Here is a 21,996-nt window from a genome sequence, read left to right as displayed (position 1 = left end):
CACCTGCATGTATATACATATTCGCTCAGGAAATTTAACCCCCAACCCTCCATAATACACACACACACACACTGTGTGCAAGGTTCATTATTAACACATGCATTTTGGTTTTATTTTTCACAGATGTCATGCATTGCATTACGTAAACATGGATATATATCTGGGGAAGTATAAGTGTGATTTTGCTTGTTGGTAATAATAATAATAATAAAATAATAATAATGGTATTTATATAGCGCCGAAACTTGTGCAGAGACAAATCAAAGCGCTTTCGCACCAGTCATTCACACGTATGCATAACTCTAAAACTGTAGAAGCTAAGGACAAGGAAGAGGCAGGGAAGGGAGGCTATTTTGGGAAGAGGTGGGTTTTAAGGCCAGACTTGAAAGAGCTGAGTGTGGAGACTTGACGAAGCGAAAGAGGAAGTTCATTCCAAATGCAAGGTCAAGAGACAGAGAAAGAACGGCGGCCAACAGTCGAGTGCTTGAATCTGGGTATGCGTAAACAGAGTGGATCCGAAGCCGATCGTAGTGAGCGAGATGGAGTGTAGAGATGAAGGCAGCCGCAGAGATAGGAAGGGGCAGTTTTGTGAACAGTTTGAAATTATGTGTTATATTTCTTTCATGTGGATAGTGATGATTTGATAGGAAGCAGTGGACAGTGCATCCCGCAGAGGGACCATCACATTTGGGGGTGGATTCTGTTTTAGTCTTCAACATTTCCGCGTCTACCGTTGTAGATTATTTTCTTATTTCCTTCATCGATACATTCAGTATATATTTCTATTTTACGATTTTGTCGCCAATATCATAACAATACTTATTTGAGTGCTATTGGAACAACTGAAAATCACTATTCATGAAAAAAAATATGTGAAAAAAGAAACTTAAAGAAAAAAAAAAGATTTTTTGTTTGTTAGTTGGTTGTTTTTTATTGGCCAATGAACAACGCATGTGAAACACTGTAAAAAATCACAAAAATAAAAAGCGGGTGCTCCGTGACCTGCATGCAGCTAGGGTAAAAAAAAAAAAAAAGATATGTAAATAAAATAAAAACGTCAACCTCAGAGACAGCTATTCCCTCCCCTTGTTGATCTGAGGGGATCTTGGTTAGGAAATCAGTCAGCTCTTTCCTGATTTCACTGAAATCGTGACAGTCAAACCGTGCATAAAAGGCATTCAGTTTGTCTGCTTCCTCTGATGAAAACGTCGTTACTGATTCCATTTCTCCCTTTCTAGCTTTCCCACTCATGACAGTGCAAACTGAAGGTCTGATCACCACCTGTCTCTTCGATCAAGGAAAATGTTCAAATGGCTATTCGTTGTCATATTCGTTGTCATAAGCCACTTCAGACTCATTTTCAGACGTTGCGGGGTATTCGTTGTCATAATCCACTTCAGACTCATTTTCAGACGTTGCGGGGTATTCCTTTTCAGAATACACTTCAGACTCATTTTCAAACGTTGAGGGGTCTGCAGACGACTCTGTCACTTCCGAGGTCAGCTCCTGGGTTTCTCCTGTGGAGAACGGTTCAGCTGCGGGATCGACAGAATATCATAATTTTGATGATGAGGGTGATAATAATAATACTGATGATGATGATAATAATAATAATAATAATAATAATAATAACAATGCTCCTGCTGGTGATAATGATGATGATAATCAGAAGAGGAAAAAGAAGAAGATAGACACGCACACAACAGACGCACACGACGAAGGGACACACAAACTGGAGAGGAATGAAACAGAGATGCCAATCAGGATGTGAAAAGAGTAGTCTAAGGAGAAGATCTGAAGGATAATAATAATGATACTACTACTACTACTACTACTACTACTACTACTACTGCTAATAATAATAATAATGGTATTTCTATAGCGCTGAATCTTGTGCTGAGACAAATCAAAGCGCTTTCGCACCAGTCATTCGCATGCATGCATAACTCTAAAACTGGACAAACTGAAGACAAGGAAGAGGCAGTGAATGGAGGCTATTTTGGGAAGAGGTGGGTTTTAAGGCCAGACTTGAAAGAGCTGAAAGTGGAGACTTGACGAAACCGAACAGAAAACAGAGAACAGAGAAACCGAGCTGCGGAGGGAAAGAGGGAGCTTATTCCACGAGGACGGGGCCTGGAAAGAGAATGAGCGTTGGCCCGCGGTCTTGGTATTAAAGCCCGGAATACGGAGAAGACTTAATCAACTCCAACCGAACAAACTTGACCTTAAGGGTGTAGACGCCAATAGGTCGTTAAACTCCAATAGTAGAAGATGAGTGTCAGATGAGGAGCACAACTGTCGCGATAGAGTGTACAGATGTAGATCGGTTAGATAGGAAGGAGCGAGACCGTTCAGGGATTTAAAGCACAGCAGAGACAGTTTATATTCAATTCGCTTCTCGACAGGGAGCCAATGAAGAGAGCACAGCAAGGGAGTGATATGGGCAGATTTAGAGCGTCTCACGACTAGACGAGCAGCATTGTTCTGCACCTTTTGAAGTCGAACGAGAAGATTCTGAGGACAGCCAGCAAGGAGAAAATTACAATAATCCAGTCTTAAGAGAACAAAAGCAGAAACGAGAGTTTTGGTGGCCTCTTCAGAAGGAAGATGACGAACGTAACCAGTGCGACGGAGCTCCAAGTAGCACGCACGGCATACAGAGGAAACATGACGGTGAAACGACAGTGTCTGATCAAATATGATACCCAGGTTGCGCACGGTCGTAGACGTCTGAATGAGGCAGTTATCCAATTTAACCGAAGTGGGAACAGAATCAGTGGACAGAAGTCTTTGGGGCGCAATTCAATAAGCACTATAATACAATTCCCGTTATTTTCTTTTAAGACCCGTTTAACTTTGAACTCAAAATTATTATTGAAAAGAACAGCTACGCCTCTAGAATTAGAAACACAACTTGAGAAATAACCCTGATATCCCGATTCTGATATAATATAATGTTCCATTTTTTCCTCAAAGTGGGTATCCTGTAAAAAGTTGACAGAAAAGGCCTTGCTTTTCAAATAATGAAAAGCATCTCTTCTTTTTGTGTACTGTTGAGACCCTTACAATTAATTAACGCTACTGCAAGTGAATTATTTATTTAGTTCAATTGAGAGGGTTGTTTTTTTACTTCCATAAATGAAAACCCACTGAATCCAACATAATAATAATATCATATTTTTAGGTAGCACTATAATACAAGCATAAGCAAGCTTTAAGCACTTTACAATCCAGTACCTAAAGTGAAACAAGAAAGCATATAAAAAGTAGCAGAAATATAAAACAGAATCATTAATATAAAAACACAATGCATAAAACTCACAAAGTAACATAATATCAATACTACAACTTTTACCCTCCAACACTCACACACACTAACGCACACGCACAGACACACACATAATTAAACGACTGAGATGACAGCCATTTTCACTTAAAATACATACATGTAAAAAGGAACATAATTGTAATCTGCATGCCACAGATTTTGTAAAAATTGTAAAATAAAATTTTGGATAGAAAAGGTAAAAGGGGTAAATCGGGTCATTCTCCCTTTCGAACCACACCACCACCATCCATCTACCCACCCCTATTCTCTCTACTCTCCCATCACACACACACTCACATTGCCATGGGCCTGGGAAACAGCACTATTTGAGTTAGTTATGACAAGTATTTCTAAAGAGATAAGTTTTAAGACTTGCTTTAAAGGTAGATAGATGAGTTGTTTGTCTGAGAGCAATAGGTAGAGAATTCCAAGTTGTTGGGCCGAAGACGGAAAATGACCTCTTTCCACGGGAGTTAAGGAAGTATCAGGGAACAGTTAGCTGGGAGGAATCAAGAGATCTCAACGTTCTGTTTGGCAAGTAAGGGTTAACAAGCTCAGAAAGATATGAGGGTGTGGTATCACAATTCAGGCACTGAAAGCATAGACAGGCAACTTTATATTCAATTCTGGCTTGAACAAGCAACCAATGAAGTGTCCGTAGAAGAGCAGTAGCGCTCTCTCTCATCGACTTTTTAAGGATGAGTCGAGCTGCACTATTCTGCATTTTTGGAGCTTGTAGAGTTTATCATTGGGAAGGCCAGCTAAGAGAGAATTACAATAATCTAGGCGGAATAAAATAAAGGCAACACCAAGTTTGTTGGCGGCATCAACAGACAGGAAGGGGCGGATTTTACGAATCTTACGAAGCTGAAAGTAAAGAACTTTACACAGGTGGTTCACATGGGTTTCCATCGTGAGGGATGAATCGAGGTATAAACCAAGATTGCGGACAAAACCAGAAAAAGAAATTTCTATGCCAGAACAAATGATACTATAGTACTATGATAGACGTTGTATTTATCTGCTTGAGCTTATTTTTATTACCAGTCAACATGAGTTCTGTTTTGTCATCATTCATTTTTAGTTTGTGTTGTTTCATCCACTTTGCTATATTTTCTATATCAGTTTTAAATTTAACAGCTACACATGGAATTTCAGAGGGAATAGTAGAATCAAGCAGTTGAAAATCGTCAGCAAACAGGTGATAGTGAGATACAGATTGTTGGATGATCAAACTTAGACGTTGTGCGTACACTGTAAAGAGTACAGGTCCCAGGACGGAACCTTGTGGTACCCCATATCTGAGCACAGACGGAACAGACTGGTTTCCATTTACAAGGACAGAGTGTGTGCGACCTGATAAGTAGGAATGAAACCATTTCAGAACAGTACCATTGAGTCCGAACACAGCACTCAACCTTCTGACCATAATGTCATGATCTATCGTGTCAAATGCTGCAGAAAGGTCCAGCAGTGACAGAATGGATACCTTGCCTGCATCAGATGCTAGCAATAGGTCACTGACAACACGTAATAAGGCCGTTTCCGTGCTGTGTCCCTTTCTGTACGCTGACTAAAATGGCTCCAGGAGACTGTGGATCTCAAGGTGTTTCATAAGCTGGCCAAGCACAATACGTTCTAAAAATTTAGACAGAAATTGGAGGTTTGATACTGGTCTATAGTTTTTCAGGTTTTCGGGATCAAGACTAGATTTCTTCAAAAGGTGACACACAGATAAGCAAACAGATGATAGTGAGATACACGTTGTGTGTACATTGTAAAGAGTTCAGGTCCCAGGACGGAACCTTGTGGTACCCCATAGTGTTTGGTTTTTTTCTGCTTGTGCATCCACTTTGTTATTTCTAGAGCTATATTCCATTGCTTTTTTTTCTTATTTCCATTATCAGGGTATCTGTGAATAACTGGTTAGATACAGTAAATCGGGGTTTTTTGTTTGTTTCGTTTTTTTGTTTGTTTTGTTTTTGCTTTGTGTTCGCATGTGTGTGTGTGTGTGTGTGTGTGTGTGTGTGCGTGTGAAAGGGGTGGATGGGCGGAGAAGTAGCTGTGGCTATGGGTGTGTACACACACATGTCCATGTTTGTGTTTTAGTTTGCGTATGTGTGTATGTATGTATGTATGTATGTATACAAGTGTGTTGATGGATATGTATGCATGTATGCATGCATGTGTGTGTGTGTGTGTGTGTGTGTGTGTGTGTGTGTGTGTGTGTGTGTTCGTATGAGATGAGAAACAGGACAGGGGTGCGGTGAGTAGAGGTAAAATACATATGGCAATTGTACACTTACAATGTCAAATTTCGCTGAGGTACTTGCTGTCGTTACTTGCCTGCATGAAGCACACACACACACACACACACACACGCGCGCGCGCGCGCGCGCGCGCACATATACACTGTCACAACCTGCCTCCGGAATCAGGGACAGGCAATACCAAGCCGAAACAAGACGATTTCTCTCAAAGTGAATGAAAGCGTGAGATTGCGAGAAAGCGTGGGCGAACCATCTGTATATATGATGAAATCCTGTTCTTTCCTGGTTTGCTTCTATTAGGTGTTTTACTTCTGTATCAGTTCTACCCATTGGCCGAACGCGACGGCCACTTTCCTGACAATGATCCTTTCTTGGTTTGCTATGGGTTTAAAGAAGCTGTGTGTCCAGTCCTCTTGTATATTTCCATAATGAAAACTGGTTTGACAGATACTTAATAGTTTGTTTCTCTCATTCACAAAGCTCTTGATAGCAAACTTTGTTTGGGACAGAGGGGGCAGAACCTTCTTATAGTTTGCTAGAACTTATTCAGATCGCGTCAATTTATGATGTCGCTATCGAGTCCATTCTGCATTAGATTTCTGGTTTGATTTATCCATATATTTCTTCTTTGTGAACATGAAGTGCTTCTTTTTATGTTGAAGTTTTGGCCAGGACAACGATTTTGCCACAGTCTGACAGCAGTACGCCTTTTTGTATCCAGGCTGTCTCTGTGCTGGCAGTCCACCATTGGGGGTGAATAATTTGTTTGAGCCTCACTGCAGATTTCTGACTTCCACTTAATTTTCCACTCATATTTGTTTCTCTGTTTTTTAAACGTAAATAGATTATTGAGCTCGATACTGCACTTTTTATGGCTTTTGAAGTCCTAAAACTACAAACAGATTATTAGTGTCTTGAATTTGAAGCGGCTCCACACTCATTTCCGTTTTGGATTGTGTAACATGTAAGGGCGATGTCAACCATATTATCACTGTGTCCTTGTCTCGCTCCATGGCGTACTTGATCCGTGATTGCTAATGGGCGAAGAGGAATTTCTCCTATCACTTCTTCAAGGGTGAGTCCTTGTTTGTTGGGTTGGCATTTTGCTGGTCACATAATTCCGATTTCGCAAAGAACCTACATCAACAGGCATTTCAATGTTTTATTTTCACAATGTAAAACCTGTCAGTTAAAACGTTCCTTGTCTTCATCACCACTTTCCAACTTCAACAAATACATTTTCTGGTGTGATACACACAATGAAGTAAGAAAACTTCCTTAACAAGAATTTGTTGAACGCAAGATTCTACAATTCCGAGCATTGCAATCCTGTCGTGTTTCCTACGTCACTCATCAATGTAATGTCCAATGTAATATCACAAAATGTAATATCCAAGTCTTCTCAAACCTCGCTTAGCACTATAGCTTTGGCACAATTATAAAAAAAAAATATGTCTGTTCTAGTCAAATGGCTGTTTTTGCGATCGCACTATCTTCTTGACACTGGAAGAACCGGAAAATTTTGTTGACAGACCCAGGCGCAGTAAGAGTGAAAACCCAAACGTGTTTGCAATGTGTGTGTGTGTGTGTGTGTGTGTGTGTGTGTGTGTGTGTGTGTGTGTGTGAGTGAGTGTGTGTTGTTGTTGTTGTTGTTGTTGTTGTTATGTCAGTCTGCTGATTTCGATCGTTGCTCGCAGACATTATGCAGTAACTGACAAAGCCTTTGCAGAAACCAGTCTCTGAAAAACAAATAACGGCCTCTTTTAATTCAGTAATGTGTTCACGCAAACTATGAATGCGATGAATGAAAGTGGCTATGCTTGAGCATTTTCCAACTTAAGGCCACTTGGGCGAGTGTAGAATGTGGTGTAAGACACTGAGGGCTAAACACTATAGCCTTTCTATGCCTTGAGACAATATTTTAAAATTAGAGACAATATTTTAAAATTAATGTTTTTAGATGAGTGAGTTTTATCAATAAGAATTCACACTGTACATTCAGATTGACATCCCATCTCTTTGCACAATATCACAGATGGATTCACCAAGTTAACGTCCATACTAATCAGAAGAAGCTCCGATAAAGAAATAAAAATGTAACAGTAAAGTGACTCTGAAAACATTTTTGGATTCTTTTTTTTTTTTAGCCCTTCACAGAATTGCATGTTCATTCTGATCAGACTGCGTGGAAAGAACTAATTTATGTTCCCATTTTAAGCCAGATTTGGTGTCAACAAAGTATTTTCCGAGGTTATGAATATGATAAGCAATCTTATGCTTATCTTTCAATTGTTGAGATTCTCTTTCTCGAACTAACCGTTGCTACGTCTGTTATTAGTTTTCTGAATCTGCACTTATTTCTCATGCCATAAACTGATCCCCTTGTGCAAGTGAGACAAAGTTTTTTGAAATCCTTTGATGTTTCTGTATGATGAGAAAATAGCAATATACTCTTATCAGGGAAGACTGCATTCAGTCAGAAACTGTTATCCCGACAGCCATTATGCCCCCTTGGTACTGTATGAAAGTCTTTCAATGTGAGGGAGATATGAAATGTGCTTGCTAGTATCCATGACATAATCAGTATGTGTGAAGTTACCACCATTTCCGCAAACAACTCTTAATCATACGACAGGCATGTGCAGCATATCTTCAGTCAATACTGACTGACCAGTGCTGTCTGTGCTATGTCCACTCTTTTCCCCCTCTGGCCAGATTATGGAGTGTGTAGACGCCAGGAATATCATTAAAACAACTGAGTCACGCAAAACATCACACAGAGCTACAGTTAACAAAGTGTTTATGAGAAAGAAGTTCAGGAGAGGTTTGATATTTTGAGATTTTTTCTAATGCAGACAAGTTTCCTGTCTTACCAGCTGAAAGATGACTTCTGCATCCAGGGGTTTGGCCAGCACAAGCTTGCAGTGGGTGCTACCAGCCTGCACCCGACATTTGTTTGAGTCATTGTTGTAGGCGGGAACCAAACGGAATACACCCCTGTAGTAGTCACGCAGCTGGTCGCTACGGGAATACGCGGTTGGCCGGTACGAGATTCGCCACTGCTCTTCCCCCGATATGTTCAGTAGCAGCAGTTGAGTCCCTGGATAGCTCAGACATCATATGAGGAGAACGACGACGATTATGATGGTGATGATGACGACGATAAAGATGATGAGAACAACATCAATGATCTATTTGTGGTGACGATGATGATGACAATGAGAGCAATATAGATATCCACGATGAGGAAGCAATGACGGAGACGATAATTATATTAGTGACTACTGTGGAGGTTTTGTTGACATCGGCAACAATGAAGATGACGAGATGAGGACGACGATGATAAGGACAACAATGATTATAATAATTATGGTCGTCTGCATTCTTTTCTTATTGTCACACTCGTACACACACACACACACACACACACACACACACACACACACACACACACACACCTTTCTCCATTCGGCTCTTCCGTACACAGCCAAATCCTAAACTCGTGTCACTACGGCTACTGTCGACAGGCTACAATTTTGCGGAAGTTCAGCCACGCACTAGAGGTGACCCCACACTGCTAAATCCAAATGACTTTGGTGGTATTTTGCTGTGATTACTACTCCAAAGACTTCCCTCACACCCAGCCCACCAACAGCTGCAAGAACTAACCAAAAATAGACTGAAGAGAAGCAGCTTCAACCACCTGGCAAAAGAACTGCTGAGAACCCACAGCGACATCCTCCCCAGCACCCCTGAAGAACGAGAGCCTCTCCAGGATGCCGAAGAATGGAATCTTCAGCAGGACGGCGTGTTCTACGCTACAGACGTGCCAGGAGTGACCAGCAAGGGAGACCAGCCAGACTACATGCTGAAGACCCTCACGCTGGAGATGCTGCACGCAAAGTACAACGCCTCAGTGTGGACTCGCATCTACACTGATGGATCTGCTGATGCAGCCATTAAGAATGGAGGAAGTGGAATCTTCATCAGTCACCCAGATGGCCACACCTCCACACACTCTCTGCCTGCGGGTGGACGCTCGTCAAACTACCGGGCCTAACTTACTGCTCTGAGAGAAGCTGCCAGACTGATCAAAGCAGACCAACACCCGCCTGAACACGTCGTCTTTCTGACAGACTGCAGATCAGCCATCCAAAAATTGCAGTCAGCCAGTGAGCAGTTGGAAAGGGACACACAGCGCCTGCTTGGCGATATCTCGCTACACACACACGTCGCTGTCCATTGGATCCCTGCCCACTGTGGTCTGGCAGGAAACGAGGAGGCGGACAGACTGGCCATGTCTGGCAGCAGGCTGGAGCAGACAAACCAGCCAGTCTCATACAGGGAGGCAAAAACTCTGGTCAAACGAAAATTCAAAAACACATTCCAGCAACAACATAACCATCCACCTGATGACCAGATGCCTCACCTGCAGCGATTCCAGCAGACAATCATATTCCGACTACGCACGGAGCACTGCCGCCTGCGAGACCACATGTACCGAATAAAGCTGTCACACACTCCTGACTGCCCGTGTAAGACAGGCCCACAAACCCCGGAGCACATCCTGCAGTCCTGCCCCCTGTATCAAGATGCACGGACGCAGCAGTGGCCCTATGGAGCTACACTGGCAGAAAAGCTCTTGGGCACCAAAGAAGACCTCATCAAGACCACCACCTTCATTTCCAGCATAGGACTGCAAGTCTGAGACCATGATCACGGGGAACGCAGAAGAAGAAGCTGTGATTACTGTGACTCAGTGCATGCAGGACATTACACAGTTTACCTCTAATACATTTGTTGCTGTGGCTGGGAGGGTAGCATCACAGATCAAACAGGCTGTGCGGTGATTCTCTACTTACTGTCCAGGGTTCAGTCTGTTAGTGCCTGAACATACCGGCGACAGTGGTTTCTTTGACAGTGATGCTGTCGTAGAGAAATGGGTTGCAACCATATCCTGAAACAGACATTGCATTCTTCAAATAGGAAACCAGCATTAATCATATTATATACATGGTATTGTTGCCCGTGTTGAACAATTTTCATGCACGAAGGCATTGGATAAACCTCACATTCACCGTACCGTCAATTTTGTGCCAGAGGATCATAGGAGAGAAGCTGATTACAAAAATAAGCATACATCACACAAAAAATTATATATAAAAGTAGGTATAAACAAGAGGCAAAGCCTTCAAGCGTATTTCCTGCTGCACAACACAAAACCGAAAACGCCTACGGTGAAAGAGGTGGGGTAGATTGGGTGAGTGAATTAATCAAATCTTATTGATGCTCACCATCAGTAATGAGCATTTCTCGAAACAAAATTTGTGTTGGCTGGAGACGGGGCAGTTCTGTTGATGGGCATTTCCTGTTTTGTTTTGTTTTTATTTTATAAAGTTGTTTTTTTTTTTTAAATCCCGTTTAACATTAAAAAACATACACACATCGAAATATTTATACAAAAAACTGAAAGAATAATAACATCACGATATATCAAAATTATTATTAAAAAGAAATAATAATAGAGTACATTAAATGAATTATACACACAAAAAACAAAGCAAAACAAAAAACCCACACATACACACATTTGCGCGCACATGATTATATCAGAATGATATACACGTAAACATATACATACACGCCGGAATCTGATCAGACTGATGAACTGGCGCATGCCATTTACGTTACTGTTTGATGATATATCGTCTTGTTATGTGTTTTGTACCATTGAGTGTGGTTAGTCATTTTCAGGTGTAGCTGCGTGTGAACTGGTGATTGACAGAGCATTGAGTCTGAATTCACTTAGAGAAATGTGATGTATAAACGCCATTTATTATTACTGTTGTTGTTGTTGTTGTTATCATTATTATCATCATCAGTATCATCACTATGCTATTATTCCTACTACTACTACAGCTGCTGCTACTCCTACTACTAACCAAAAGGTCTACACTACAGTTGTTGTTTTAAACCACTTGGGCAAATGTAGACAGACTTTGACACTGTTGGTTAAACAATATCCTTTCCATGCCTTGAGTCATATTTTAATCTCTTCTGTTTTAGTTCAGTGAGACCCGTTCTAATTTTTTTTTAAAAGATATCCCATTGTTTCACAGACTTTTGCTGCTCCACGAAGACGTATGCATCAATGTAAGTTCCATACAAAGCAGAAGTTCCTTTTTTTCTTTTCTTTTTGTTACGATCAGCTATTACGATTTCTGCTCTGTGCAAAGTAAAACTTGAAAAGGAAGGGCACTTTTCGCTTGCGAACGGTTGTCTCGATTCATATTTGATGCTGCACTTACTTGTGATTGTCGACTATTTTGTCAAATTTGGTATGTGTAAATGCAATTGTAGGTTGAGTTTTGTATCATATGTCTTTGTATGGTTTTTAGGAGGTTTGCTGGTTAATCTTTACAATTTGTCTCGAATTTGTTATTCGATTTTATATATTCACTTCGAAAAGAAGGCTTCTAATAATGGTTGGGGTTTTGTTGTTGTTTTTTTTGTTTTTTTGTCGGCTCGGTTACAGAATTGGACGGGTTGCTGTCATTTCAACAATGTACTGTTTATATTCTACAAGATGGATAGCTCAAATACAACTGTCTCGGTCAACTGTCAATGTTTGAACACAGATGTATTTCATAACTTGAGGAACAAAAAAATACTCGATTTATTTCTTGCAAGATACTCATTTTGAGAAAAATATGGAAAGTTACATTATTTCAAAATGGGTTTATCAAGCTTACTTCTCAGGCCCCCATCTAATGCAAGAGGGGTTGCCATACTTTTTAACAACAATTTTGAGTTAAAGGTAAAAAAATGAAATAAAACAAAAAGTTAAAATGGGTGACGGTGACGGGGGAAACAGTATTATGGTGTATATTGAAATTAACAAAATGACTTCTGTTTGTATATATATGGTCCAAACAGAGATAACCAAGAATTTTATAATACCTTAAGTGAAAAGATGAAAGATTTCAATGTCAGTAATACAATAACTGGTGGAGATTTTAATGTAGCAGAAGCAGCAGAAAAGGGTTCCAGGTGGATCTGGTCGAGGAGGAATTAAAGTATACTTCATAAGGATTAAATTTCACTTCTCAAACTAGGCGTACGATGGCTCAGTGGTTAAAACGTCTGCCAGAAAATGAAAAAGAAGAAGAAGAAGAAAAGGCGGCATGACAAGGGCATCCAGGAGTCCTGACCTCTCTGCAGCCCGGCCCCCTAAGAGTGTAAGGAGTTAAGGGCCGAAACACTTGACTGAGGGGGCCTTCTTCTCTGAAGAGCTTGTATTGTCCAGCTCTCCCTAAAGTTCCTTATCACTGAGACATGGATAAGCCACTGACTTTCAGGAACAGTCTGGATGACGTTCGGGAAAGACCGAGTGTCACTGGAAAAGACTAGACTCAGGTTCCGTGGGTTGGCAGCCCACCTTACCCTTAATCAATTGCTACTAGTTGTTCAAAGAAGAGATGCTCCCAGGATTCGCTGAAAGGGGGAGAGAATGATGAATCCATCGGCGACAACAGAATCAAGACTGGAAACGGTAAACGGACGGACTACGATTTCAGAACTGATGGAATTCCCGTGTGTCCGTGGGCGGAAATTCTCCACTGAGCGTGGCATGAAGATCCACAGGACCAAAATGGGTTGTATGAAGAATCAGACGAATGCTCAGCAGCGCACTGCACCAGCAGATAAGAATCAATTGTACAAGATTTTGAAGCCAGACGCCAGAAACTAAACTTGCCACCTGCAAGTGCAAAAACGGAATGGGAAGAGTTGGACCAGAAAATAGTTCAAAAACTTGATGCGCTGATAGGACAGAGCACCTTGGAACACAAGTTAGCCACCTAAGGAGATATCGTGTACGCAACCTGTCGGGAAACAGTAAGAGTAAAAGAACCGAAGACAAGAATACCTCCTCAAAAATCCAGGCGACAACGGGAAATGGACAACATCCGAAATACAAAAAGAAAGCTCAAGAAAACGATTAAGACAGCTTCAGAATTTGAGAAGCAGGTCCTACAGAAACTTTGGAAAGACCTGAAAGCAAAACACAGTGCTCTCAGTAAAGCAGAATCAGCAAGCAGGAAAAGGTGCAAAAAGAAGAAGACACAAGACTGCTTCCTCCGAGACCCCTTTCAGTTCGCCAGGAAACTGTTCAAGCATCCCAAATCAGGGACACTCACAGTGGACAAAGAAACACTTGAACAGCACCTCAGGAAAACGTATTCTGACCCGCAAAGCAAGAAACCACTAGATCTCAAGGGTTTGGTTCATCCCAGAGTAGAAGTTAACATAAGTTTATGCGGAGTCAATGCTCCGTCTTTTAAGGCTTTGCCATCCAAACTTGTATCAGACAATCAATCCCAGACCATTGCAAAGGCGGTGAAGTTGGCAAATCTGCAGCTAGACCCCAAAGAGATATACAGATTACATGACTTTATTCTCGTCCCTTACACAAGAAGCAGAGGTATGTCTGTAGCTATGTGATAAACAAACAAAACAACAACAACACACACGCAGACACACACACACACACACACACACACACACACACACAGAGAGAGAGTATATATATATGACATAAAAGAAATAAAAACAATTTACATTTATCCAAATGTACATTACACGTCACTCTTTGGCAATGACGATACACATTACATCTGACTGTCATTGTGGGTATCGCACGCAATCGTAAACGTGAATGTTATGAAAAATAGTGTGTAGACAAATAAACACATTCTAATTTTAACATCAGTGAAAATTTTAAGCACTTTAGTATCCAAAGGAACACAAAGTGGAATAGCATCATGCTAAAAAAAGAAATTTAAAAAAAACTGACAAAAAATAGGTGAATTACAGAACCATGTATTATACCAGACATATATCTTCACATAAAAGCTATAACACTGATTTAAACAGACCGGCACAACACAAGGAACCCAAGGAACCGCTATAATTGTCTCCACTCTCTGGAAAGACAGGCGTTATGTCACACTGACTGTGCACAAAGCCAGCTTTCAGGATTTAGAAACTGTGGGAAACAACGGATATTCTGTTAGGCAAATTGCATGCCCATCTGCAGGCACGAAACCAAAATCAATTCCAGACCAGTCCTTGCACAGTTTTTTTTAAGTCCTCGCACAGCATTTTCAAACAAATTCGTTTCGAAAAACAAAAGGGAGTCTCCGAACTTGTGACGTCACAACTTTATGCTAAAAAAAAAGAGGTCTCCATGACTACTTGCAGCAATGTACCTAAATATGTTTTTCTCGGGTACACATATTCATTTGCTGTAGAATCTCCTCTCTAGATATATATATATATATATATATATATATATCTGTGTGTGTGTGTGTGTGTGTGTGTGTGTGTGTGTGTGTAAAATTTATATAAAGTATTTGACGAGCCATAACAATCTGAAATCCCTTTAACTGGATGGTGGATGTTGTGCAGTTTTCGTCTCGAGCTGAGGGTTCTGATATGGTCAGCTAAACTTTTCAGCTTTCAGTGGAGAAACTTACCTTTTTTCGGGGAGATAACTGACATAACAGTCAGCACATGCAACACTACTTTCGTGTCCACTGCGACAGGGTCTCAAAGGCTTGATAGCCATGTCTGGTCACCGGGTTACCATATTACTGGGGAAATTTTTCTGGAAAAGAGAAGAACACAAAAAGAAGGAAGCATGAAAAGAAATGTAACAGCTGCACTGAGCCTGACTGTTTCAGTTCGCAAGAACCAGGCATTATATAAGAACATGTAAACCATGGCAATGCCTGAAGTATGACCACCTACTTCAACTCACCTGTGAATAAATGCAACCACACACACACTTACACTTATATACAAACGTGCACACACACAAACACACACACATACACACACGCGCAAACAAAACAGCCAGACTAGAGAGAGAGATGACGGTAGCATAACTCACAACTTTTTAAAACTATAGCTGTTCAGATTCTTTCAGTCTTTTTTTCTTTTCTTTTTTTTTACACAGAGGCAGATTTCCGCGACAACAGTGTTCGTCTCACAGGCCCACACTGTGAAATGTACGTATGCGCACGAAGTAGATAGGCATTGTGTGCTCAAAGATTTTCCACAACGGCGAATCTATATAACTGCTACTGTTGCTGATAATGTCACTTCGATTAATTCTGCACTTAGCATAAACACAGAACAGACACACACGTATGTACCCACACGTGCAAACACACACGCAAACACTCTCTCTCTCTCTCTCTCTGATAACTATATCGATTCAGAACATTGACTTGTCTGTTGTGCGCAAGGAAATTTGAAAGTACAATTGCGATGTGAAAACTTTGCTTTGGTGCATGTGATCTCCACACAAGAAGAGCTGAAATACTGCAAGAATAGATATGCAAGATATGCAAAAAGACGCAATGTGTTTAAAAAAAAAAAGAAAAAAAAAAGAAAACAAGATATGAGTACCATTTTCTCAATAAATGTGTCTGGACGCATTGTTAAACAATGACAGTCTGGATTTTGAAACAGAGCCAGTGTTGTGTGTAAATACGACCGTGTGTTACCTAAATTTCAACAAAATTAATCATATATTATGAAGTTTTTCAAAAGCATACGCCTCTTTACAACGTACATAACTTATACACGGCCTGGTTGTTGTTTTCACTACGTTGGGTTTGTTACCATGTATTTGCAGTTTTCGTGAAAAAAAGAGCCACAATTCATTTTTTCCTTCTAAACAACACTGGTGGAAATAATTTTGGGTTATAAACTACAAAGATAATGACAAACCTCCGTTGTAAATTAACTGCACTACTCCACTTGGACTGTTTGTTTTGACATGTTATGATCAGTATTGTTTAACTCACAGGATTTTCCACAAACGACCCGAGAACGCTGTTCCTGTCTGCATATGATATGCCTGACCTCCTCCCCAAAAAAACAAATGTACGTCATATACACTAAAGACGTAATTTTAAAATGTCAAATACGTTTACAAATTTTCTGTGTGATATTCAAAAAAAAAGATTATGTTTCAAACATCTTCTACGAAGACCTTTCAATGTTCTTTCACCACTTACTGTTGTGCATCCCCAAAACACGACACCTTCAAATTTGAAGATCCATTTGGATGCACTCCCAGACAACATCGTCCGTAATAGATTTCGTGATCTTTTTGACACTGGCTTTGTCATTCTTTCTTCAATCAATTATCGCGCAGACGACAATGTCGGGGGGCGATAATGCGAAACAACACGGTTCAAAGAAAAACAATGGTTGCTTCCCGTACATCACATCCATGGGGCACAAAGGGTGAAACTGAAATCTCAATGACGCCTTTGGCGTTGAATATAGAACAATACTAACAAATTAACAAACAAGCCAATAACAAGTGATTCAGTGACTTTCGCCCTTTCAAATAAGACAGTTAGCCCACTTCAAGAAACTGCTGATTAGGCTCTATAACATTTACATGATTACCCAGCTCAGCTACTGTATGTGCAGTGATAAGGTAAGATAAGATAAGATAAGATAAGAATAACTTTATTATCTCCAGTTCGAGAAATTTGGTCAGTTGCATAGTAGTAGTAGTAGTAGTCTTTTTTAAACTATACGCGTATATGTGCCTATGTAGAAGCAGCTACGAGACAATAAAAGTTTTGAAATTGTGTGTCTGTATGTTATTTGTTATTCTTATCCGTTCATCCATACTTTGTTGTGTCTATAGTGTTTCCTGTATTTGATGATGTACATCTTTAATGATTCTATGCTGACAGGTTGCTATTGTATGTGCATGTGCTTTTGTATTTGTGGGTTTTCTCTTCGTGTTTTCGGTCATTGTCTCTTGTCCTTCGGGTTCACTGTCTTTTATTATCTGCTTATTTATCATCATTGTTATCTTATTTATTTATTTATTTATTTATTTTTATATTTATTTATTTAATTTTTATTTTTATTCTTTTTTTTTCTTTTTTTTTTTTTTACATTATAGTTATTATTTATTTATTTAATTATTTATTTATTTGTGTAAGCTTATCTGTTATTTATTCACCTTTTTTTCTTTTTTTTTTCCTCAAGGCCTGACTAAGCGCGTTGGGTTACGCTGCTGGTCAGGCATCTGCTTGGCAGATGTGGTGTAGCGTATATGGATTTGTCCGAACGCAGTGACGCCTCCTTGAGCTACTGAAACTGAAACTTATCTTCTTTTTTTTGATTCCATCTTAAGATCTGAAGCTTGTTTGTTGCTGTCTTGGGTTTTTTTTCTTCCAGCCAACTGAAACATCTACATCTTCTTCCTCTGGTTCACAGTATAATATCATCATCTTAGATGAACAGACTATAAATAAATAAACGAACGTTCCTCTGGTTCCTCCGTTGGTTGGTTGTTGCCGAGTGTCCTCTTTTCATCGAATTGCACTCTTCAGTCCGTTTCCTTTTTTCTTTAGCTTTCTTCTTCTTCTTCTTTTCTTCTTCTTTTTTTCCAAGCTTTGTGGCAGTCCAGCGAGGGTGGTTGGTCGTTCATGCATTACATTTATCATGTGAACGAGCACGCACGTGTAAAGTCATGTGTTTGAACGAATGTGTGGAGTGAATGCGTGTGTGTGTGTGTGTGTGTGTGTGTGTGTGTGTGTGTGTGTGTGTGTGTGTGACATATCCTTTTTTTTTTCGCCATCATTTTTCCCTTTTTGTCCCTAGATCTACTTTCTTTCTTTTTTCTTACACACACACACACACACACACACACATATATATATATATCTAGCTGTCATGCAAAGCAATGGAACATGCACCTCTTTCTGTCTCTTCCTCTCTTATCTCCCTCTGCTTTAGTTGTAATCTTCTCGATAATTATTTCAATTTTTCCAATGCTTTCTCAATATCGATCCTCGATCCCTAATGTTCACTCTCATGTTTATCTCAGTGTCAAGTATAATTTCTAAGCGTCTACACTGTCCATGGTTGAACTTGGAGATTGTTAACAAATAGTAAAGGGTGGTAACTCTCTCCATTACACGAGGTACACAACTTCAAGTCAGTGATGCTGACGCTACCGATTCAGCTAGCACACAGGTAAATAAAAGGTACATTGGAACAAACCCAGACACTTCCTTTAAAAAGGAAGCGCCGGGCCTGTCCTTATACCAATCATTTGACATGTGCACACAGCAGCAAAGACAGAAGAAATGTGCAAACACAAATTAGCTTTTATTCAAGACTGGCATAGCCTCTTTAATCCTGAATAAGCCACACAGAACACATGTTTGGACATTTCTTCTGTCTCCGTTTTCGGGGGTGTGCATGCTGTGTATGTTCTTTTTTCCATAACCCACCGAACGCTGACATGGATTACAGGATCTTTAACGTGCGCATTTGATCTTCTGCGTGCGTATACACACGAAGGGAGTTCAGGCACTAGCAGGTCTGCACATATGTTGACCTGGGATATCGGAAAAATCTCCACCTTTTACCCACCAGGCGACACCGAGATTGGAACCCCGGATCCTCAGATTGAAAGTCCAACGCTTCAACCATTCGGCTATTGCGCTCGTCGTGAAGGGGAGCATTAGTTCTCTAGCTGATAGTGTCCAAAAAGGCCTGTCTCTTACCTTCTGCTACAAGTTTGGTAGCATGGGGTCTGGGGGTCTACTGAGAGGCATATCAGCCCCCAATCCTACCACTTCCGCTCTCGCCCCACTATCCTGCATCTCCACTATGACACATTGATTCCTTGGGAGGCGCTGTATAGAATTCCATTATCATTATCATTATCATCATCATTATCATTATTGTTGTTGTTGTTGCTGTTGTTGTTGTTATCATTGTTATTATTATCATTGTTATCATCACCACATTATTGTTATCATTATCATCATCATCATTGTTATTACTACTAGTACTGCAACTGCGACTACTACTACTACTACTACTACTACTATGATTGGCAACAATATGATACAGACTGGTTAGGTGAGCGAAGTGTACACAGGGGGTATATTCCGGCCAGGAAGGGTATGGCATGGCCTGGGCTGGTTTAACCCCGGGGGGTTAAAAAGTAGCCTAGGCTACTTTATACCCGGGGTATAAACTAGCCAATGGTAGACTTCGGCCTGTTACACCGGCACATAACACAGGCAATTAGTCGCCGGGATTTCCGAGTTGTTGACAGCGTGTCAGTTGGCCCACTGCTCTAAAAATAGATGGACAGCTCATTGGCCAGGAAAGTTGAAGTCAACTGGACGCCATACTGACACTCGTATCCGGCTGTCAGTCCGTTGAGAAGTCGTCTGTAAAATGGTGGTAGTTTCTGAACTGTAACCGTGTATCTTCAATGAAATCTTGTCATGCTTGACCCCCCACAAAATGCCAAGTATTGTGTCTTGATTGATATCTGCCAATGGTTTATTTACCAAAGTTATTACAGGAGGACACTGCAGTGACACATAGCGCAAACGTGCTGCGGAGGCACATACAGGATGGTAAGCTTAACTTACGCCGCGAGCAAATGAAAGCCTGCCCTGAAGCAATCATCGTATCCAGCTCGGTTGCTGGGCTACATGTATCAACTGAGTTACCGCTTCGCGCTCTACTGACACAAGCAGCAAAATACCTAATTGAACACTTGCCGCTGGCTTCAGTTAGCAAAGGGGCTCGTCAGTGCTATCCACCTGTTCTTAGATTAGTGGTGTTGGCCACGCGGACTGATCAGAAGGGGGGGAAAAAAGACGCAAACTGGTAAAACAAGTAAATGTCCTTGATTTTGTTTCAAGTAGGCCTCCGATTGATTGTGGAACATTTCTTGGATGATAATTATTAAGCGAAAGAAAACACGCGATGGTTTTACGCCAAGACAAGTTTGGGTTTGGGGTTTTTTTTTTGTTTTTGTTTTTACTGAATTTAAATTTAAATTTTTTACATTGTCAGAAATACCTACCGATACATTTTGATGTAGGTGTTGCCACTGTTTGACACCGGTAGGAAAGAGAAACGTCCAAGGCGAAGAGTGTGCGTGGGGTGGTCTGCACGCTATCTGAGACCCTCTGTTCACTTTGCATCCTGCACTGGCGGAGAGCGGAGCGAAGCAGCTCAGACGGTTAGCTGACACGTACACACACACACGTATTGAGCGACATGGCCGCACTCAACGGAAAGTGGAAACTGGTTTCCGTCGATAACTTTGTTCCTTACTTGGATGCTGTGGGTATGTATATGGTGTGTGTGTGTGTGTGTGTGTGTGTGTGTGTGTGTGTGTGCTCTTGCTTGTGTGACGTTATAAAGTATATTTATATTCTTTTTTTTTTGCTTTTTTTTTTTACTGGCGCTCTTGTGTGTGTGTGTGTGTGTGTGTGTGTGTGTGTATTCTTGTATGCCGTTATAAATTATATATGGTTTGTTTGTTTGTGTTTTTTACTGATGCTCTTGTGTGTGTGTGTGTGTGTGTGTGTGTGTGTGTGGTGTTGTGTGTATTCTTACTTGTACGCGGTTATAAAGTATGTTTGCATTTTTACTGGGGCGCTCGTGTGTGTGTGTGTGTGTGTGTGTGTGTGTGTGTGTGTGTGTGTACAGTACTACTTTAGACAGTCTCAATGACACTGTTGTAACACTGAAATGGCGAAAACATGCAGATAGATAAGATATGTGTGTGTGTGTGTGTCACTAGTGTGTGTGTGTGCCGCGCGCGCGCGCGCGCGCACGCGTGTGTATATGCGTGTTGTGTATGTGTTTTTTGTTGTTGTTGTTGTTGTGTGTGTGTGTGTGTGCAGTTTTTGTTACATGCTCTGTGCTCTAGACATGCATTGACAATGAATTTTTTAAAATAAGAAAAAGGGAGGGCTGGGGGCGGGGGGGGGGGGGTGTATATAAAGAAGTATATTATATGATAATAATAATAATAATAATCATAATAATCATAATAATGGATACTTATATAGCACACTATCCAGAAATCTGCTCTAGGTGCTTTACAAAAACGCTTTGTTAACATAAAACATTACATCTATGTTACATACACACACCAAAATATGACTACACACACACACACACACACACACACACACACACACACACACACACACACACTGCATACATACATTTTAACAATGTAATGTGTATCTAACAGCTACCCTAACACATACGCACGCATAGGCAGGCACAAACTTACATAAACGCACGTACACACAACTTGATACACATTCATATACATGCATGTAGTTATGTACACATACATATGTTTACATACATAGTCAAGCACAGCTAACGCAAAGGAAGTGGACCTGCCACAATTGAACTTACTGCTGAGGGAAAAGGTGAGTTTTGAGACGAGATTTAAAAGATGCGAGGGAATCAGAATGACGGAGGTTATCAGGGAGCTTGTTCCACGTCTTTGGCGATTGA

The 21,996-nt window shown here is 40.7% G+C and overlaps 2 protein-coding genes across 2 annotated transcripts in view; one reads left to right on the top strand and one right to left on the bottom strand.

The window, feature by feature from the left end:
• Positions 1 to 1,314: 1,314 nt before the first annotated feature.
• On the bottom strand, positions 1,315 to 20,627 carry LOC143287876 (uncharacterized). The gene is made up of 6 exons (XM_076596114.1): positions 20,537 to 20,627; positions 15,135 to 15,265; positions 10,496 to 10,555; positions 8,472 to 8,698; positions 2,706 to 2,730; positions 1,315 to 1,535 (listed from the first exon to the last, which is right to left on the bottom strand). The coding sequence occupies exons 2-6, from the start codon at positions 15,157 to 15,159 to the stop codon at positions 1,315 to 1,317; spliced, it is 558 nt and encodes a 185-aa protein (XP_076452229.1). The 5' UTR covers positions 15,160 to 15,265; positions 20,537 to 20,627.
• A 14-nt stretch (positions 20,628 to 20,641) lies between these two features.
• LOC143288498 (sodium/calcium exchanger regulatory protein 1-like) overlaps positions 20,642 to 21,996 on the top strand; it is a 17,590-nt gene continuing 16,235 nt past the window's right edge. The window contains exon 1 of the mRNA XM_076597069.1: positions 20,642 to 20,803. Within this exon, the coding sequence (XP_076453184.1) occupies positions 20,734 to 20,803 (70 nt within the window). The 5' untranslated portion in view covers positions 20,642 to 20,733. The remainder of the gene's footprint in view (positions 20,804 to 21,996) is intronic.

This window comes from Babylonia areolata, chromosome 12 (assembly GCF_041734735.1).
Source record: "Babylonia areolata isolate BAREFJ2019XMU chromosome 12, ASM4173473v1, whole genome shotgun sequence".
NCBI lineage: Eukaryota > Metazoa > Mollusca > Gastropoda > Neogastropoda > Buccinidae > Babylonia > Babylonia areolata.
Note: the sequence above shows the minus strand (reverse complement) of the source record. Positions and strands in the feature narration are given on the sequence as shown.